The sequence below is a fragment of the Odontomachus brunneus genome, unplaced genomic scaffold, assembly GCF_010583005.1.
Source record: "Odontomachus brunneus isolate Ranch 3 - 2012 unplaced genomic scaffold, Obru_v1 Obru_scaffold_164, whole genome shotgun sequence".
Taxonomy (NCBI): Eukaryota; Metazoa; Arthropoda; class Insecta; order Hymenoptera; family Formicidae; genus Odontomachus; species Odontomachus brunneus.
Genome location: NW_022639614.1, coordinates 391,922 through 410,657, shown reverse-complemented (window position 1 = coordinate 410,657; position 18,736 = coordinate 391,922). Strand labels below are relative to the sequence as shown.

The 18,736-nt window shown below is 36.3% G+C and overlaps 3 protein-coding genes across 8 annotated transcripts; 1 reads left to right on the top strand and 2 right to left on the bottom strand.

Annotated features, from left to right (window-relative positions):
* Nucleotides 1-208: 208 nt before the first annotated feature.
* LOC116851036 lies at nt 209-7,633 on the bottom strand. 3 transcript variants are annotated; one of them, XM_032830032.1, is made up of 5 exons: nt 7,341-7,486; nt 5,759-5,957; nt 5,282-5,670; nt 2,370-4,335; nt 209-1,477 (listed from the first exon to the last, which is right to left on the bottom strand). In XM_032830032.1, exons 3-5 carry the CDS (start codon nt 5,434-5,436, stop codon nt 1,223-1,225), a joined length of 2,376 nt encoding a protein of 791 aa, XP_032685923.1. In that variant the 5' UTR covers nt 5,437-5,670; nt 5,759-5,957; nt 7,341-7,486; the 3' UTR covers nt 209-1,222. The 3 variants fall into 3 exon arrangements, with proteins under 3 accessions (XP_032685923.1, XP_032685922.1, XP_032685921.1); XM_032830031.1 differs by having other exon boundaries at nt 5,282-5,712; nt 5,803-5,957; XM_032830030.1 differs by lacking the exon at nt 5,759-5,957 and having other exon boundaries at nt 5,282-5,712; nt 7,341-7,633.
* A 363-nt stretch (nt 7,634-7,996) lies between these two features.
* Nucleotides 7,997-10,138, top strand: LOC116851041 (1,2-dihydroxy-3-keto-5-methylthiopentene dioxygenase). 2 transcript variants are annotated; one of them, XR_004379512.1, is made up of 5 exons: nt 7,997-8,154; nt 8,778-8,897; nt 9,232-9,411; nt 9,703-9,891; nt 9,950-10,138. XR_004379512.1 is itself a non-coding variant. In XM_032830042.1 (4 exons), exons 1-4 carry the CDS (start codon nt 8,032-8,034, stop codon nt 9,835-9,837), a joined length of 558 nt encoding a protein of 185 aa, XP_032685933.1. In that variant the 5' UTR covers nt 7,997-8,031; the 3' UTR covers nt 9,838-10,138. The 2 variants fall into 2 exon arrangements, 1 of the variants encoding a protein (XP_032685933.1); XM_032830042.1 differs by having other exon boundaries at nt 9,703-10,138.
* Nucleotides 10,139-10,278: 140 nt separating this feature from the next.
* On the bottom strand, nt 10,279-18,356 carry LOC116851038 (ribonucleoside-diphosphate reductase subunit M2 B). Of its 3 annotated transcripts, none has more exons than XM_032830033.1 (7): nt 18,113-18,356; nt 15,600-15,662; nt 15,168-15,353; nt 14,787-15,028; nt 13,827-14,055; nt 13,244-13,462; nt 10,279-11,520 (listed from the first exon to the last, which is right to left on the bottom strand). In XM_032830033.1, exons 1-7 carry the CDS (start codon nt 18,170-18,172, stop codon nt 11,353-11,355), a joined length of 1,167 nt encoding a protein of 388 aa, XP_032685924.1. In that variant the 5' UTR covers nt 18,173-18,356; the 3' UTR covers nt 10,279-11,352. The 3 variants fall into 3 exon arrangements, with proteins under 3 accessions (XP_032685924.1, XP_032685926.1, XP_032685925.1); XM_032830035.1 differs by lacking the exon at nt 18,113-18,356 and adding an exon at nt 16,309-16,705; XM_032830034.1 differs by lacking the exon at nt 18,113-18,356 and adding an exon at nt 15,777-16,134.
* Nucleotides 18,357-18,736: the final 380 nt, after the last annotated feature.

The following is an 18,736-nucleotide window of genomic DNA, read 5'->3' as shown; positions in this document are numbered from 1 at the left end:
GAACGGATTAAGGTGAACATAAAAGTTCAATATCGTTTTGCGATATTTGTAATAAATCTCGAGATATTAATTAAAGAAGATTAGTGAATGATTACGCGTGATTTGGTGGATGAGCTGCAGTGGCGCCGTCTACCATTGTATACTTATACATATTCAAACTGAACAAAAAAGTCCTCTACTATTTTGCGAATAAATCTTGAGATATTGATTAAAGAAAATTTGTGTATTAGCGCGCATAATTATATAACAATTTTCTTTTATGAATAATTTAAAATCTACATGATAATTTGCAAAATAATTTTTTGTTCAATTTGGTTGAATGTACAAACACACAACACACACAGCGCCACTACATACGCACGTGATTCACTAATCTTCTTTAATTAATATCTCGAGATTTATTATAAATATCGTAAAATGATATAGGACTTTTATGTTTATCTCAATCTGTTCTACGCTCTCGTAAAGAGACAATGTTAATCTGGAACACCTTGTATATGCTAATGGGTAAATATTAAATATATCAGTATATATACTGATATATTTAATATCTTTTCAGTGTAATTGTTTTCTCGAAACAGTTTTTACTATTTTTTTTATACCTCACGTCTCTGCATGTGAAAATATATTCCTTTTGTAACAAAGGAAGTTTCTCCCATTTATTCAATATTAACTGTACACTTCGGGGAAAAATTGCACTTCGGAATATGCCTCTGTATTCGAAATTACAACTTTCGAGAAATTGTTTCGGTTTCGAATTTCGAGATTATGATTTTTCCAGACTATTTATGCCCACCACTTCGGCTCCTGTCATGATCGATTATCACGCAGATATATTTCCAACTTCATCCGAAAGAAGAACGTTTCGCAAGAGATGTGATTTGCTTACTTTCGTAAACAAATAAATACATAAAAAAATTTTCGGCACATTAATCATATATTTTGTTACGTAATTTTTCGTTATATCGCCAGAATTTCTGCGCATAATTACATGCTTCTAATATTTTGGTAAATTGTCTCGGAACTCGGATTTCGTCAAGATTTTCTCTTTCAGGACAATGCACGTCCACTAAGAATTAGCCACGGACGATATCGATACTACTTGGAGCGTGCGTTCGAGTTCGAATCGTAATTACCAACGTGACGCGCATCGAACGATTGACGAGATCATCGTATCATCGTCGCATTTGCGTGACGTCATTGCGTTGTTGCAGTCTTCCAGTTAAAGTGGGTGATAATTGAGATAACTGAACTCGTCGGAAAACATCATGTCCTCCAGCTTCTCGATGAATTGATGATGCTTCTCCGTGCCGCATATCGAAAAACAGGTGCATATTAATTTGTAGGAGTTGAACATCGCGTCGATATTCGCATTCTCCAAATTATTGCTTTCGTTGATTTCGTCATTTAAGTTGTACGACTGCTCGTTCTCGTTATTTATGTATGTTATAAATCGATCAACTTCGACCCAAATAGCCTGTGAAAACACATTATGTATATATGCAATGTGAAACTCTACGATTTCACTATATTAGTTTAGGGATGTGTTAAGTGATATCTTTTAAAAACAGACAGAAAAACGTCGTCCATATAAAGCCATCGATGCATCACTTCACAGATATGTCGTGTACCGATATTTTTCACGAGAAACATTTGAATGTTTATAATTTATCACAAGGAATTTTCATCTGTTAAACAAATTTCATTTTCATACGTCTGTGAACTAATACATTGCTCTGGGAATAAGAAAAAACAGAAAAAGTGTATACGGAATTTAAAAGTTGGTCAATTTTCTAAAAGAGCAATTTCCGGAGTTTTCTTAAAATGTTAGAAGTATGCAATTGTTCCGAAAAGTTATAAAATAATTAAAGGTAATTTAAAATATATAACAATAAATATATAACAATAAATATATAACAATAAATATATAACAATAAAATAGCCTAGGTATGATAAAATAACGGTTTTATCATACCTAGGCTATTTTATTGTTATATATTTATAGTTTTATTATTATTACGATTATGTCGCTTAATAATAACTTTTAATTTAATAAAATATTATTAAATATAATAATTAATATTATATATATAAAGAAAACGGTTTTTTATATATTATCTTGTACTTAGATGAGTGAGTGAGTGAATGAGTGAGAAAGAGGGAGGGAGCGAGACAAGGAGAAAGAGGGGGAGAGAAAAAGATCAGCAGTATTAAAACTTTTCGTGACAATTGCATACTTCCACAATATTCCAAGAAAATTACACTTCAGGAGATAACTCTACTCTGACTTTGGCATTGTGATTTTTTGAGATGTCCCCATCTTTTTTACTTTGAGGTTTTTGTTCCTCAGACTGTGCTTCCATACTTACCGGGAACAATTTCGTTGTTTTTATAATATTTTTCATTTCCGTGAGAAGCTGTTCGTACTCTTTCAATTGTTTTCTGCATTGTATGCTCGTGACGACGATGGACATATTCTTCAGCAGGATTTGCATGATTGTGTCACACCAGGTGAGCCCTTCATTTTTCCACATGAAAAGTTCGGTAAAATGCATGCAGTACTTCAACAGCACGAGGAAGCTGTCGTAGGGCAGGTTATCCGAGTGCTCGAGTCCGATGCATATCGCCTCCATGGTGATGCGTGTCACGTTATCATAGGCTTCAGTTTCGTTGAGCCATCCGAAGAAGAACCAATAGTTGACTGTCATGTCCATGCAGTATTCAAGATATTCTGACTCGGTGGCGTGCAGTATCATGTGCCGGACAAAATCCTGCTTCTCCAATTGGATATTGTCTATATACCTACAGAAAAAATAGACATCATTGATCTTCCGTGTCTGTTTGTATTTATTGCGCACCGAGTAGCAGCGTTTCGCATAGTCGTCAATAATGGTGAGAATGTTGCTCTGCACCATGTATAAGAGTGGCGAGAAGGTTGCTTTATCCAATGGCTCGATGTGCGATATTATAGTATCCAACACCTGTCGCTTCTGTTGGACTGTCATAGAATGCTTCTGCGTGCATTTCTTCAACACGAACACTAGCTTCACCAACAGCTCGTTCACGTCTTTACGTAGTTTCGTCGGCTCACATTTGCGCCAATGGCTGATCTTGCGCCCCACTACCAAGCACAGCTCCACTACACCGGTTTTGAGCGTGTAGGTGTCGAGAATCTTACAGATACTTAAGAGGATGCAAGTGACGTTGTTCTGGTCGAACGACTGCTCCACCAGATAACGTATGAACACGTTGATCATGAAATCTTCCGGCAAAGTGACGAAAGATTTCAACATCGTGGTGATGAAAAACGTGTACTTCTGTATATCCCAGTGATGGGGTTGCAAGCACAGCTGATACAGCATTTCCGTCAAGAATGACTTACCGTTATCGAGTTTTAGGCACAGAAAAGGTCGTAATATCAAAAGCTGTTGTGCTGTGCACGTAAAATTATTGGACTTGCTAATAGCCATAGAGATCAAAGTCATCAACACTTCTTTGGGACTGTGCAGTATGTATATCAGCAGTGCTTTTAAGAAAATTGGGCTCTCCCATGTGTCAGTCACTTGTCTCATCCGAGCGTAAAAGTTGTCTCGATTATAAAGCTCCTGTAGGAAAGTGTCGTTATAATGGTGCAGTACGTATATTAACGTGATGTCATAAAGGTCCTTCACACGACGCTTCAGAGCTATCTTCATCACCAATATCTGGAACTTCACCTTCTCCTGCCACGTATACTGCTTCATTGAGAACGTATACTTGAGGTATTTGAAGAGCACCTCAAAGTTCTCGTTCAGCAACAACTTATCCCAAGTGTAGATGAAATGCAACGTTACCTCATTCCATTCGCGGTAACGTAGCAGCAGGTCTTTCATGTCTTTCAGTTGGCCTGACTCTATGCCATTGTAGATCTCCTGCAGCGTCAACTGCGGCTGGTTGTGCGATCCTACCAGCTGATCCAAACACGTTTTCAGCTCCTGGTTTTCTTGCAACTTGACGTCCATCTTTATAACCTTCATGAAGTAGACGCATTCCATGATAATAGCGCGTTGCAGATTCATTAACGGGTTCTCCCGGTCGTCTATCTCGACCCAACTAAGATACATGTTGCAATTCACTTGCTTCAAATGATCCATCAACAGTGTTATCAGAGACTGGTCCATCTCATTGATGCAAGACTTTAGTAACTCGGATGACAATTTCTGGCATGCTTCATTGCCGAATGTAAGTGTGTAAAAATGTTCAGTGCTGTCCTGTATGCCGCCGTGTGTTTTCTCTATCGTGCACAACTTGCTCATGCGAATGATGCTCTTCAAAATGATTCCTTGACGCTCGTATCTGCCGACAAGAAGTGCGAATTAGAGCAGTTCTTCGAATGCCATATCGGGCGCGAAGAATCTCAAATTGACCGAATTTCGCGAGTCTGAAGATACAATTTGAACGGTTCAAACTGCGCTTCAATTAGGTCTTAATATTTACTAGACCAAAATTGCTCTAATCACGTTGAATATTACATGATCAGGGTTGAGAAATAACGCGTTATTTATAACCGTTACAAGCCTCTTCTTTTTCAGTAACAACTTTCAATAATCGTGTTATATTTTCTTTTTTGTTAGCAACAGTAATGTTGACAATTTTATTTTGTTTGACAAAATTAGCGAAAAAAATCATTACTTTTATCGTTAGTCTACATATACAGAACATATGCAATGAACAATAATGAATTGTAAAAGAAAGATCTTCAAAACTAAGAAACGGAGATTGTGGCAATTGTGTGGTATTTTTTGAATAATTAATATAACTTTCACAAATTATTTTTCGAAATTAGTAACAGCAACGATTTTTATTAAATAAATAATGGTAACGAGTTGTATCTTGAAAAAATAATTTTCTCAATCCTGAATATGTAACACATAATCTATGGATGTTAAAATGATAAATGAATTAACAAACGATTAATTGTTAGATAATTATTAATAATTGAGCAGAATAATTAAATCATAATGAGTAATTTTCTCAATTCTGAATATAACACATGATATATGATATGTTATGCCATCAGAATAATTAATCAGTTGATTAATTAAATGACCAGTTATTAGATAATAATGATAATTAAGCCGAATAATTAAATCATGAAGAGTACAAGCACATTCAGATGCGATGTAGGCGATTAATAAGACCAGTCTTGGCTCAGAAGATCTTAAGACTTTATGGAAGCTTAATGTTATGTGATAATTTTGTACGTAAGCTAAGAAGCAGAAATAAAGAAAGCCGTTCTCACCTCAAATGCTCGGGCAAGTCGGTAAACCGAGTTATCCTTGGATTCGTCAGCTGGTCCAACAACTCCTGAAAGTTCGCCAGCAACTGATGTACGAGTTCTTCGTATGGGTCCGCCTGCGTGCCGGTGACGCTCAGTTTGTAGATGAATTTGTACATATAATTTGTAAGCTGAATCACGAGATTCACGACCCGCTCGAACTCCAGCTCCGCCAGACACGGTATGACGGTGCTGAGGATTTCGACAGATAGCTCCAACGGCAGATGCAGCACGAACCTGGGCAGCAGCTCCTCGCACCGTAGGCCCCAGACTATCTGGATGAACAGATACGGCGACAGGAGCGGCCAGAGTCCTACATGATGACCGCGCAACGCATCCTCCGCCAGACGATACTGCGAGTAAAAGTTGGTGTTCATCAGCATCACCTGGAAACTCTGGAAAGCAGTGGAACATCGTCGTTGTTATTATTATTGTCCATACTATTTCCTCTCGTTGTCGCGTGCTGCTGCCTGACGGCCACCTACCCCGTAAGTGGCCTCCTAAGACACCTACGGGGTGGACACGCGCGAGCCATATCTCATGACAGGACCCCGCACCATAGTAGCTGTCCGTCACAGGCCGGCGACTTAAGCACTCTAGTCTCCATGTTCAGTTTTTGACGATTAAACTGTCAATGAAACTAACACACGCTTTAATTAACCAGAGTTTATGAAATAACGCGTTATCTGTGAAATCGTTTACTGTCACAAGTTACTTTTTCCTCATAACGACTTGGCAAGAGCGTTATCTTTTTTGTTCTTGATAACGAAAACAGTAAAGCAGTTAGATATTTTGGGTAACAAATATCACAGGTAACAAAAATTTCTATGAAACGTTAAAAGCCTTTTAGAAATCTCTGTTACTCTTATGAGTAAGTTAATTTTTTTTAACCAAGTTAAATTTAAAGTTATGGCTTATAAAATTAATTTAGCCAAGCCAAAGATTAAGCAAAAACTAACTTAAAAATTAAGTTCAAATTAAATTAAATTAACCTATTGAAGTTCATTATGTATAATGAAAAGGTAATCTTCTATAAAAAGATATTAATAGTTTTATACAAAACATTTTATAAAAGAAAAAACACTAGCATTTAGAAAGACAAAAACAAATTCTTCTAGCATTATTTTTGATCTTTTATATTGTAAGCAATTCGTAATGACTTCAATATTGATGAATTATTTTAACTTACATAAAGAAGGTTAATAAATTCTAATTAACACATTTTAAGTTAACAGTTAATTGAAATAAAAATACCAATGCCTAGATCTAACCCTGGACATTCTTATTGTTTTGGTCTTAATATCAATATTTAAATTTTTAATATAGAGAGAATATATATACATATATTCTGTGTATTCTATCTTGAAAGTTTAAATATTTATATTTATAGGATAAATTAAGAATATTAGGTATGTACCAAACATTGGTATTTCTATCTTGGTTTAAAATTAAGAAGGTTCAATTAAAAATTATGAACTTTCCTATATAATATTTTTTTGTATCCTGTGAGTTGCAGAAATTGTAAGCAGCTTGCAATGACTTTAATATTAATAAATTATATTAAATTATAAAAAAATTGATAAGTTCAAGTTAATACATTTTGAAACAACCATTTTAAATTAATAATTTACTAAAGTAAAAATACCAATGCCTAGATATTTAAACCTAAAAATTTTTACTGTTTTGGTCTGTAAATATCAATACATTTAAACTTTCCACATAGAATATGTATATACTATTCAATTTCTGTAATTGACTAACTAGTTAATATCTTGGTCACCTGAAATATTCATTACTTTTTATTCTTATTACATAGTGCAGTGTATGAGATGCATCCACATAGAATTAGCATGTATTAGGATTCATTATTTTATGAGTAACGATGACAGTGCCAAGTTAATTTTCAAAATGAGTAACAGTGACAAAATGAGCAACAGTCACTTCTTGGGACTAAATTTCTCAACCCGTAACAACTCCTCGCCCTAAAAGAAACGTCAAGGAACTTCAATGACTGCTTAATTACCGAAATGATTGGTATATCAATTTTCGGATCGATATTCATGCGAGTCCTCGACTTGTCCATCGGTAGTATATGGCACGAGTCGTATATCTCGAGGATGCCTTGCACGACCGTGTCAATTTGTTTGGACGTCTCCGTGGTCGCTCGTGACAGGAGAGTCTTCAACGGTCCGCACGCCTGCTCTTTCAGCATGCAGAACTTCTGCATGCTTGAAACCCAATACGACAATGCGCCGATACGTCTCTGCAACTCGACCATTTCGCATCAGCCGGCTTCGACACAGTTCAACAAGTTGGCTTCAGTTTACTATCGAAATGCGACACACACACACACACACACTCCTAGTACACTCCTAGTACTAACAATATCAGTTAAATTAATGCGCTGGCGAACGGAAGACCACGATTCTCCTAACCGACTTCTGTCTTACTTTTTTCACTCTCTTTGTTTCGTTAAAATCCAAAAACACTCAAAGTTAATTCCAAGCTCGCGATTACGCGAACAAAATCCCGTTGTTGACAAACACACCGTTCCCCGTTATCAGCGAGTTTTATCAGCAGCAGCTTCACCGTCAGTCTGATTATTGAAGATTACGTCAGATCCCGCGCGATGCGTAGTTCCGTATTATAGGTTAACCACGTGGAAACTGATAGAACGAGTTCGTCTCGAGCGTTTTGCGTCTCAACCGAGGAATATGGTGCGAGCCTGGTACATGGACAACAGCGATGCCGACCAACGACTGGAGCATCATCGGCAGCCCGCGGAGTTCGTGTCGCTGGAGGAGCTGTTCGGCAAAACAGGCGTGGAGTACTTTGAGGTTAGGAAAGTCGCCGATTCGTCGACGAATTTCTCGTAATTGCGCGCGTGCCAAAACTGCACGAGTTCCTCTCGACCTCGACGTCGTACCTCGCGTCTTGAAACGTCGCGGTTGTCGTCGACATTCGCGATTGACCTTGAGTGTTCGATAGCAAGTCGCGCAATTGCGCTCGAACTATTTTTTTCGCGCGAGTTCCGTTCTTTTTAGATGAACTTTCTGCACCGGTGCAGAGGCGTCCTCCTTGGTAAATGAAAATAGGAAAAAAGAACTATCGTGTAAATAAGGGAAAGTTTAAATTAATTACATTCCAATATTTAACTCATTTTTTTATACAAAATGAAGAGAATCATTATTTTATATAAAATAAAGATTCATTTTATAGAAAATTAATAGAATATTTAGAATATTTATTATATATATATTATTTATATTTAGAATATTTAGAATATTTATTATTATATTTATTATATTTATAATTAATAGAATATTTTTTCTAAAACTTCGTATCTTTGTTTCATATAAAATATTTAATTCTGTGCTGAGAACATAATTTTGAAAGTTTTGACTTTTTCGTTGATATTAAAATAATCATTTATATATATAAGTAATAATTTATATTTCAGATAGATCATCTAAATTACGAGAAGGATGTTACTTTAACAAAATTACGACAGGACCGTTCTTACACGTATGAAGACGAGATAACGTGCTCCAAAGAGTGCTTACAAAATTATGAGGAAAAGGTATGAGAGATATCATGTTCAATTAGACTCACTAATTATAGTTATTGCACATTTTTCATTTTTAATAACATAAATTTTCTTGTAATCACAAAAAAGGATCACATTAAATATATCCCGCAAATCTAAAATATTCCCATTACAGTTTTCTGTAAAATTTTAAATATATCCCGCAAATCTAAAATATTCCCATTACAGTTTTCTGTAAAATTTTAAATATATCCCGCAAATCTAAAATATTCCCATTACAGTTTTCTGTAAAATTTTAAATATATCCCGCAAATCTAAAATATTCCCATTACAGTTTTCTGTAAAATTTTACTCATTCATATTTCAGCTGAAAAACTTCTACACCGAGCACCTTCACACTGACGAGGAAATCCGTCTAGTTCTGGACGGATCGGGTTATTTCGACGTGCGGGATAAAGAGGATCAATGGATTCGGATCGAAGTGAAGGCCGGCGACTTGATAATTATACCGAGTGGAATCTACCACCGTTTTACTCTGGATTCTAACGTAAGATTTTAATGGCTCTCACGAACTTTTCTTTTGCGATCTTTAAAGTAGAAAAAACTCTCTAAAGATTTTTAAAAATATTTGGTTCCTTTTTTCTTGTTTAAAAATAACTATAAATGATTCATATTATATTCTTCTACAAATTATATTTGACATTTTTTGAAAAATGTGATTGTTTCCTTTTGTTGAAAAAATCAACACATTATTAAATTTAATAATTTAGAAATATTATAAATAATTTTACGAAATATGGATGTATAAGTGCACGCAATTCGTTCGTCATTCGTCTAGAATTACGTAAAGGCGAAAAGATATTTCGTGGGAGAGCCGGTTTGGCTGCCGTACAACAGACCGGCCGATGACATGGAGTGCCGGAAAATATATCTCGTACGACTTGAAAAGGGCTTCGAAGTGCCTCCCGTTTGAAATGAACTACATGCCAACACATCGGACTTCCGTGAAAGATATCGAGTCGAAGAAGTAAGTCCGTTGTGTGTGTAGAGATATTTAGAAAAAGATAACTATTCTCTATTTACAGCTTGGAAGTTACTCACGATTCAACTAGACACTCTTGACATGCTATTCTTCCATACGAATATTTTCATACGATTTTTGAATATTCATATATTCAGTTTTATATCATATATAAGGTAGCTGTAGCAAAATTTGAAGCAGCTGTATACACAAATTTTTGTAATGTATATTTGAATAAACCAGAGAAAAATGCTTTTACCGCAAATCCTTTGGAAGCCCTTGCATCTGTAACTTGTGATTTATTGTCAGAATTATGCCCGAAACTTGGATGGTTGTCCAACATAATGCTAAATTATTAATCGTTGAAAAATTAATTTGTATCTTTCACTTATCTGTGCTTTTCAATTCTTTTTATTTTATCATTGACGCTGAATATAATTACTTTTTCTCTCAGCAATTGTCTCTTTATAATGTCTCTTTACAATGTCTCTTTATAATTACATTTACATGTCTTCGCAATAAGTATTTTTTTAGCGTTAATGCTTACGTACAAATGAAAGAACTTAACTAATACGAATACTGAAAATTTCATCGATACTATGTACTAATTTTATCGAGAAAATTTCGAGACTGTGTAACAATTTTAATAGATTTATATACATTTTTCTTGGTTTTTCGTTCTTTTAGTATATCATATTCGATGAAGTAGCACTTTGTAACAATCAATGTGACGACAATCTTCAGCGTATCTCGATTTCACGTTCATGAGAAATTCGATGAACAAATTATTATGCGACAAATTATTATGCGACATTGCTATAAACGTTGCGTGTATTCACATCGTAAAATGAATCATCATTGTTATCAAATCGTAAAAAGATGTTTCATGTGTAACTGTGCTACACGTATTAAATATCGCAGTTAGTGTCTTAAAATTACAATTCGCTCAAAACTATACATTCAGGTCTCCGGCAAAGCGTAGTTTGCTTTTCATGCAAAACTAAACCGTCATATGCGCCTTATATAAACATTTTATACATTTCTCTCGCACCTTCATCGAACACTTTCATGAAAAGCTGTCGATGTTATAATAGAAATTGTACAAATTATGTGAAATTTATGCGAAATTTGATGTGAATTTTTCCTTTTCGCTTATTCGTTAGGAAGTGTGCGAATTTATCCTACAACACTTATTTTATACCTAAAAACATTTTAAACTCTCTTTTATCGTTAAAAACGTCTCTAAAAGTAGCTCATAGCCAATCAGAAGGCTTACAAGCCATTTCTACAGAGACGCTTTTAGCGATCAAAGAGAATATAAGTCAAAGTACACATTTTTTTTACATATTTGTCCCTTTTAGCTGATTTTTCATCTTTCTTCGCAAAATGCTACACTCAAAGTGCAGGGAAAGTGCGAGGAAATGTTGCTAAAACAAACTTTCATTTATACATTTATACATTACCGCGCTAAAAGTTTGCGCTAAACACCACGCCCGACGTGCTGTTTTTCTTCTGAGAATTCTCCTCCATCACTCCGAACTTCTTGTATTCACCCACTTTCTTCTCGAAGAAGTTAGTCTTGCCTTCCAAGGAAATGAAGTCCATGAACGAGAACGGATTCTCCGAGTTGTAAACCTAAACAATTTTTTTATCAGTTCAATATAATATAATATTAAAGATCGATTTTTCGAGATTAATTTGTAACGAGCCGTCCGTAATATAAAGATCGAACGAACCGCGGAACATTAAAACCAAGTATCCGAAACGACTCGTCACGAAAACAGAACCCGCGACAAACCGATGTAAACATCGCCGACCGACCGCAAATATCACAACACGATATCAGGTTAAAATTAGTATAAAAGACCGCGCGAAAAGCTCAGAAGAGAGCAGTCTTCCGAAGCACTCCGCTGAACAGAGCTAAGAGTCCGACAGCAGCAGCTCCTCGCGAACACCGCTGCCTAGAACACCGTCTTAGACCTTCCTCGATACCGCTCCGCCGATTCGTTGGATTCGTAGAGTCGATATCCGCGTAGACTTATTGGATTCGTAAAGTCTACATCCTTGATTACCGCTCCGTCGACTTATTGGATTCGTAAAGTCGACATTCCTCGATACCGCTCCGCGTAGACTTATTGGATTCGTAAAGTCGACGTTCCTCAATACCGCTCCGGCGACTTGCCGAATTCGCGGGCCGACAGCTGCGTCAACTTCGGCAAGTAACAGCGACATAGGCTATCGGACACGCGAAATCCACGTCATTGTTACTGCTCCACCGCATACAGAGCGTTGACATCCGCGAAGCCGCGCCGTCGCCCCGGAGAACCGATCTCCGCGGCACAGCGCTCGATCGCTCCGCAAAAACTCCGACGCATCCCGGCTCGCCGTCGCGTAACGTCATCGAAGCCGTATTATTCCTCGAGTAACGGCTCTCCTCGCGCGACCGAAATTAAAGATCCGAGCATCAACATCGCGCCGCAAGCGCGAGACAATCGACGCTTCATAATATCGCCCGCGCCCCGCGGCACGAGATCCGCCGCAGCGAACGTCAACATACTCGCCGCGAAACTCGACTGATAACATCAGAAGCGAGAAAAAAATGCTGAAAAAGATACATGTTCAAAATATTTATAATATTTATATAAAAAATATATATATATTAATATATATAAATATATATAAATATATATAAATTTATATATATAAATATATATAAATTTATATATATAAATATATATAAATTTATATATAAATATATATTTATAATATTTATAATATTTAAATATTTATATATATATTTGTATTGCGAAATATGCTGAAATAAAAGATTATGTCCATAAAATGATCTTTGGATGATCTTTTTATGATTTGAGCACGTTTTATTTTGTAATATCACGAAATCCTTTCTTCTGTTATAACAATCAATAAATATTTGTAAAATTAATGTGGCATGCAATCTTTTTTTAACTTACCTTTCCTCATAATTTTGTTACATTAATTTTACGAATATTTATTGATTGTAAGAATAAAAAGGAAGTTTTCGAAATATTTTATAAACATGCTTAATCGATCACTAGTGTCATTTCATGAACATAATCTTTTATCTTGATGTATTCTGCAAGAATTTCAGACATACTCATTTCTTATTTCTGACGATATTGATCAAGATGGCTGCAAAGAGGAGAGCCTTAAACTCCGTTTAAATACATCAAACACATTATAAGAAGTCTAAGTTTAAATTGCTATTAAAAAGTCAAAGTATATCAAAGTATATAATATTTTTCGAGTGTGAATATTTTTTAGTAAATTAAAGAAATTTGGAAATATTAACAGACGTTAATGAATAAAAATATATTACCTTTTCGAATCCTAAGGCAACGAACAATCTATCTGCGACGAATTCGATATAAGTACACATGAGCATGCAATTCATTCCTATTAGCTCTACCGGCAATGCCTGCGTCAAAAATTCTTTCTCAATCTCTACGGCATCCATAATAATTGCCTTGACGCGCTCGAATGAAGGTTTTTGTATGATGTGTTTGAACATCAAACACGCAAAATCACAATGCAATCCCTGGAAAATTAAACGAAATTAGCTATCTTTAATTATTATTAACTATTAAAATTTTATTAATTATATGAAGAAGTAAAGAATTAAACACAATAAAATATAAAAATAAAAGAAACTAAGATATAAAAATATAAATTATAATATACATTATATAATCTCTCAATTTTGTGTTCTTTATATTTCTTAGTTTCACATCTTCATCTTTAAATATGTGTTACTTGTTTTAAAATTATTTAATTTTTATACAATCAAACGCTATGTTAAAAATATTTTACTGATTTGTGTCAATAGAAATAAATAAATACAGAATGTTGGAGATAAAAAATGAAAACACAAAGTAGCCAAAGAACTACCGCGCTATACTGACTTCGTCTCGCGAGATGAGCTCGTTGCTGAATGTGAGACCCGGCATCACTCCTCGCTTCTTCAGCCAGAAGATAGCAGCAAAGCTGCCGCTGAAGAAGATACCCTCGACTGCAGCGAACGCGATCACGCGTTCCGGAAACGTCGCGCTCTCGTGATTGATCCAGTTCAGCGCCCAATTGGCTTTCTTCGCGACGCAGGGTAAGGTCTCGATCGCGTTGAACAGGAAATCTCTGCGAATGAAGATCGTACTTATTAGCATCCATCCACATAAATGATATACAAGTCTTAAGTTGATATGATATACATATTGCAGAAAGAAGTCAAACTTCATGAATATCGTTTTTTAAAGTGAGTCCTATAGTGAACGAGAATTTTAAGTTGATTTCTTTTTCAAATAACTTTATTCGGGCTTCTGATTCCACTGTGCTGTAGAATCCTAAATTGATGACGTCAGAAGTGAGAAAACCAGGATTGGAAAAATTTCACATTTTTTGGGTAAAATCCAGGCCAATAAAAACCGGCAGAAACTGGTCCTTTCTATTACAAATTATAAAATATGCTCACACATTCACCTTTAGTTTTTCAAAGGCAGAGCCACTTTTATAGAGGTGCTATGAATACCTGAAATGTTCTTCCGTACAAATATCTTTTTATTTGAAAATGAGATGCAAAAAATTCTTTTTTCGCTTCTGACCTCATCAATTCAGAGCCTTGGGAACTTATCGTCCGTTCGATAGTTTAACTCTGTTTCCAACATATAATTAGATGATTAAACGTCGCAACATTTTTACCTCCGTGTGTTTTGCAATGCACATTTTGTATGCAATGGAAGAATTTATTTTCCTATGATTCTCAGAAGATACATGTATCCTATCGGATACGTCATGAAATTCATCGAAGATGTTGCAACATTCAATTATCTGACTGTACACTTTACATAACGCGATATTGTCGTACTCACTTCTGCTTTGGATCGGAGATGTAGGTCTCGATGAGCAAAGAATACATTTCCGAATGGATATTCTCTATGGCGATCTGGAAGCCATAGAAACAACGCGCCTCTGAGATTTTCACTTCTTGACAGAATCTCTCGATTAGATTCTCGTTGACAATGCCGTCGGAAGCGGCGAAGAACGCCAGCACGTGGGATATAAAGTATCTCTCGTCAGAATTCAGTTTCTCCTCCCACTCCTTTTTATCTAACTGTAAACATTAAGAAAGATACATCAGATATACGAATGTGATCTGAAAGTGGAGAAATTCATAAATTATCTTTGAAATAGCAAATGCAACTGAAAACTTTAGTCATAAAACTTTTCACTCAATTAATCCAGAAACTCACTTTATGGAGAGGTACTTCTTCTATGGTCCAAAAGGAGGCGACGGCTCTCTTGTACATTTCCCAGATGTCAGGATACTGTATAGGGAAGATTACAAAGCGATTTGGTTCTTCTTGGAGCAATGGTTCCAGTTCTGGGTTGAATTCCTCCTTCAGCTGCACCTTTCGCACAGCCTTTGTCTTGGGAAGCTGCAAATGATGTAATTTATTTTATTAAATTAACTATATTATAAATCTAATATCACCTAGTCTTATATATTAATAGTCTTTTATTAGCTTTATACTTGTAGATATTTAACTTATTTCTTATATCATGCAAAGATATGTAAAAGTATATTAATACAATTTTAGTTATCTTAATTTAGTCAAAAAATATATATAATAGACACATCTCGTGATAAAAAGTAAAATGTACCAAGGAGAAATTATGCTTACTCCAGTTTTCAATCCATGATCCTGAGATATTGTCGGTGATATGCATGATTTCTTTGGTGATGTCTGGAAAGAAACACTTGATCAATATAGAATATAAATATAACATTCCCCATTATTTTTCTACATGTGCAAAATGAGTAGAGTTGTATTTAAAGAACAGTAAATTTCGACTATTATATGGCAACTATTATGTAGCAGTTCTTCATCCATTTATCCTACCACTAATACTGCAAGAAGCTAAATTATGCTGTGACATCGCCAGAAGATAACATCACACGCAGTTCAGTAAACACACTATTGTTATAGTATTATAGTTGAAGCATCGTCGCAAATTTTTATCTTAGTGTCATGCAGATTGAATCGCGCAACGGTCTCTCTCGCAAAGTATCCCTCTCATGGCCACGTTGCATCACCCAACTCGAGGAAATATTTCATGATGTTCATAACAGTGCGAGTAACGCGTCGCGGGACGTGTTGCATAATCGTGTGCAACGAGCAACGGATGCCCATTTCCGCGAAGATATCGTTTCGGCACGTGAGACTTCACGGTCCCGTCGATAAGTCATTTCGCATGCCGACACGCGTATGCTGCTAAAAATATTTTAACCTACAAGAATGGTACAAGAAACCCTGGTGGACACTCGGCGGTACTGCACGGCCGGCCTGACAGTTGAATTCGCGCGGTGCTATTCGCGAGGAGATTGTCTACCTTTTCACCGTTCATCCCAAGTCACTGACATCGAGTGCGGAATCGCGAGACGTTATTAATGACATTCTGGGTTGTTCTGAGCGGCGAGCACTGGCCATCCCGAGCCTCGTGTTGGGCGCGCGCGCGCGCACACACACACGGATACGAGTGTGGCGGTCGTGTGTGTCGTGCAATCGCTGAAAGCAAACATAATGCATTCGACACGCAGAATTAAGCGATTTCGCGTGACGTATAAATAATTTCGCGCTCCAAACACATCTCTTTCGCGACTATACGTGGTGCGCGCGTTCAACCGCACGTTTATTCAAGCGCGCAAGTGACACGTGTCCGAACATAACCAGGAACATCGAGTGCGATCCGAGTGAAATCATGAATGAGTCATATACAAAATCGCAAATGCAACTGAAGCGCGAGATCGTAATTGGTTCATGTTACGTGAAAAATCGCTCGCCTCGGATTGTCAAAGAGGCAAAGGGCGATTACACAGCTTAAATCTAATCGAGGGTCGCGTTTGAATAATCGATAGTCTCTTCAGTTGCCCCGATAAGGGCCGATTGTTCCAACTTTTTAGTAAGCTGCCTGACAGTTAAATCATGTCTTGTGTTTTCGGTTTTTCTTCGAATTGGACAAAGATAGACATATGATTTGATTGTCAGGTAGCTTACCAAGAGGTTGGAACAATCGGTCCTAAGCTACGGATAATGACGGTGGTGGTAATTTATGAAACATCTGGAGCAGATACTGAGAGAGAGAAAGGCCTTCTAAACTCTAAGAAATTGTTTCATATTACTTTTATTTATTAAAAAATATTCTTTTGATTTTTGCATAAAAAATGACAGCCATTTAAAAAAAATGAGATTAATGAGTTATTTTGTAAAGAAAATTAAGTAGTTATTTTATAAATAATTCGGAATATGCAAATTCTTATTATTTTGTAAAAATACAAATCATTATCTCTTTTTATAAAATAATTTATTAATCCCTTTTCTTTGAAAAATATAAATAAACTTATAATCATTTCTCTATAAAAAATAGAAAATATTTTCTAATAAAAAAAAATAGGATATATAGACACATTTTTGGAGTTTGAAAATTCAACATATATTTTATAAAATAATTCATTAATTCCTGCTCTTTGGAAAATATAAACAGGCATATTATTACTTTTCTATAAAAAATCAAAATAATATTTTACAACTATGAAAAATCAAAATAATATTTTACAACTATGAAACATTGAAAAAAATGACAATACACTCTTGTAAGTATTAAAGAATTTTACATGAAATAAAAATGCTCTTTGGTTCAGATGAATAATATAGAGTTCTGTGTAGAATGGAAGGAAAAGCACACGCCCTAAGCATACAAAGATACACAAACACATATCTATACCTTACACACATGGCACATATCACATATACACACACATAAATTACAGAATAAATCTTATTTACACGCATCGTGTAATCGCTTATACACATTGTGTACGTACGTATATGTATTAAAATTAAAAGCTACAAATACAAAAGGAACACTTTCCGCGTAACAGCGCGCAAAAAAGCTGCTGATTCAGAGTCGGTCGCGAAATACACTCGAAAGAAAAGCCAGCTAAAAAAAAAGCCTGAAAAAAAACTTTCGATTATGTACATATAATCTGTACGTTATTTACTACAAACAACGAGCAACCGTCGTTCATCCGCTCATTTACACAGATGTACAGAAGAGGAAAAGAAAAACAACTGAGGCATGACAACGCAGTCGCGAGGTAAAGACAGCTCGAGCAAATTTTCTGGTACAAACTCACTAAGGACACGTCCTCGAGGTGTTTGCGGATGTTCTCCTTGGTGGACTCCTGCAGCGGCATGGTCACGATTCAGCAGAGATTCGTCGAGATTCTGTCGGACAATATACGCGTACGTCGCAGACGAATCGTGTGAAGAAGCGAGCGAGGCGGGAACTGACTCACAGTTCACGGGACGAAACGCAATTAACGTTCCGAGAGGCACCCGATTGGCCCTCCCGGCCGGCGTTTGGCGCCCAAACATGGCGCGTCAATTAGCTGGCGGCTGCGTTGGCGCCAAAAATCCGGCGATTCACGATCGCGACGGTGAGCGCGGCAAGTCTCGCGCGAGAATATTCGCTGAGGAGTTTTCGCGACGACGGAAAGCCACACGTCGACGATTCGACGCGATCGCTCGCTGCTGTGACGCTCAACGATCTCGGCGGTTTCCCGCGCGTTCCGTGAGCTGCGCAGTGCGCGATCAGCAGGTCTGTTGGCGTGTTTCCACTTTTACACCTTTTAATAGCGAATTCGGTTACTTGCACTAGTGTGCACTGAGTGCGCACTAAGGCTTGTCCATAGTATGTTATTATATTTAAAAATTGTCTTAAATAATTCTCAAATAAATTCTCAAATATTTTTAACCAT

Coding starts and splice junctions, on each gene's coding strand:
- LOC116851036 (XM_032830030.1), bottom strand. CDS start 7,595: ATGGTCGAGTTGCAGAGACGTATCGGCGCATTGTCGTATTGGGTTTCA. Junction 5,713..7,340: donor TTGATATACCAATCATTTCG/GTAATTAAGCAG, acceptor ACTGCTTTCCAG/AGTTTCCAGGTGATGCTGAT. Junction 4,336..5,281: donor GACTTGCCCGAGCATTTGAG/GTGAGAACGGCT, acceptor TCTTGTCGGCAG/ATACGAGCGTCAAGGAATCA.
- LOC116851041 (XM_032830042.1), top strand. CDS start 8,032: ATGGTGCGAGCCTGGTACATGGACAACAGCGATGCCGACCAACGACTG. Junction 8,898..9,231: donor TACAAAATTATGAGGAAAAG/GTATGAGAGATA, acceptor TTCATATTTCAG/CTGAAAAACTTCTACACCGA. Junction 9,412..9,702: donor GTTTTACTCTGGATTCTAAC/GTAAGATTTTAA, acceptor TCATTCGTCTAG/AATTACGTAAAGGCGAAAAG.
- LOC116851038 (XM_032830033.1), bottom strand. CDS start 18,172: ATGCCGCTGCAGGAGTCCACCAAGGAGAACATCCGCAAACACCTCGAG. Junction 15,663..18,112: donor ACCTCGAGGACGTGTCCTTA/GTGAGTTTGTAC, acceptor GTTTCTTTCCAG/ACATCACCAAAGAAATCATG. Junction 14,056..14,786: donor ATCTCCGATCCAAAGCAGAA/GTGAGTACGACA, acceptor CTTCATTCGCAG/AGATTTCCTGTTCAACGCGA.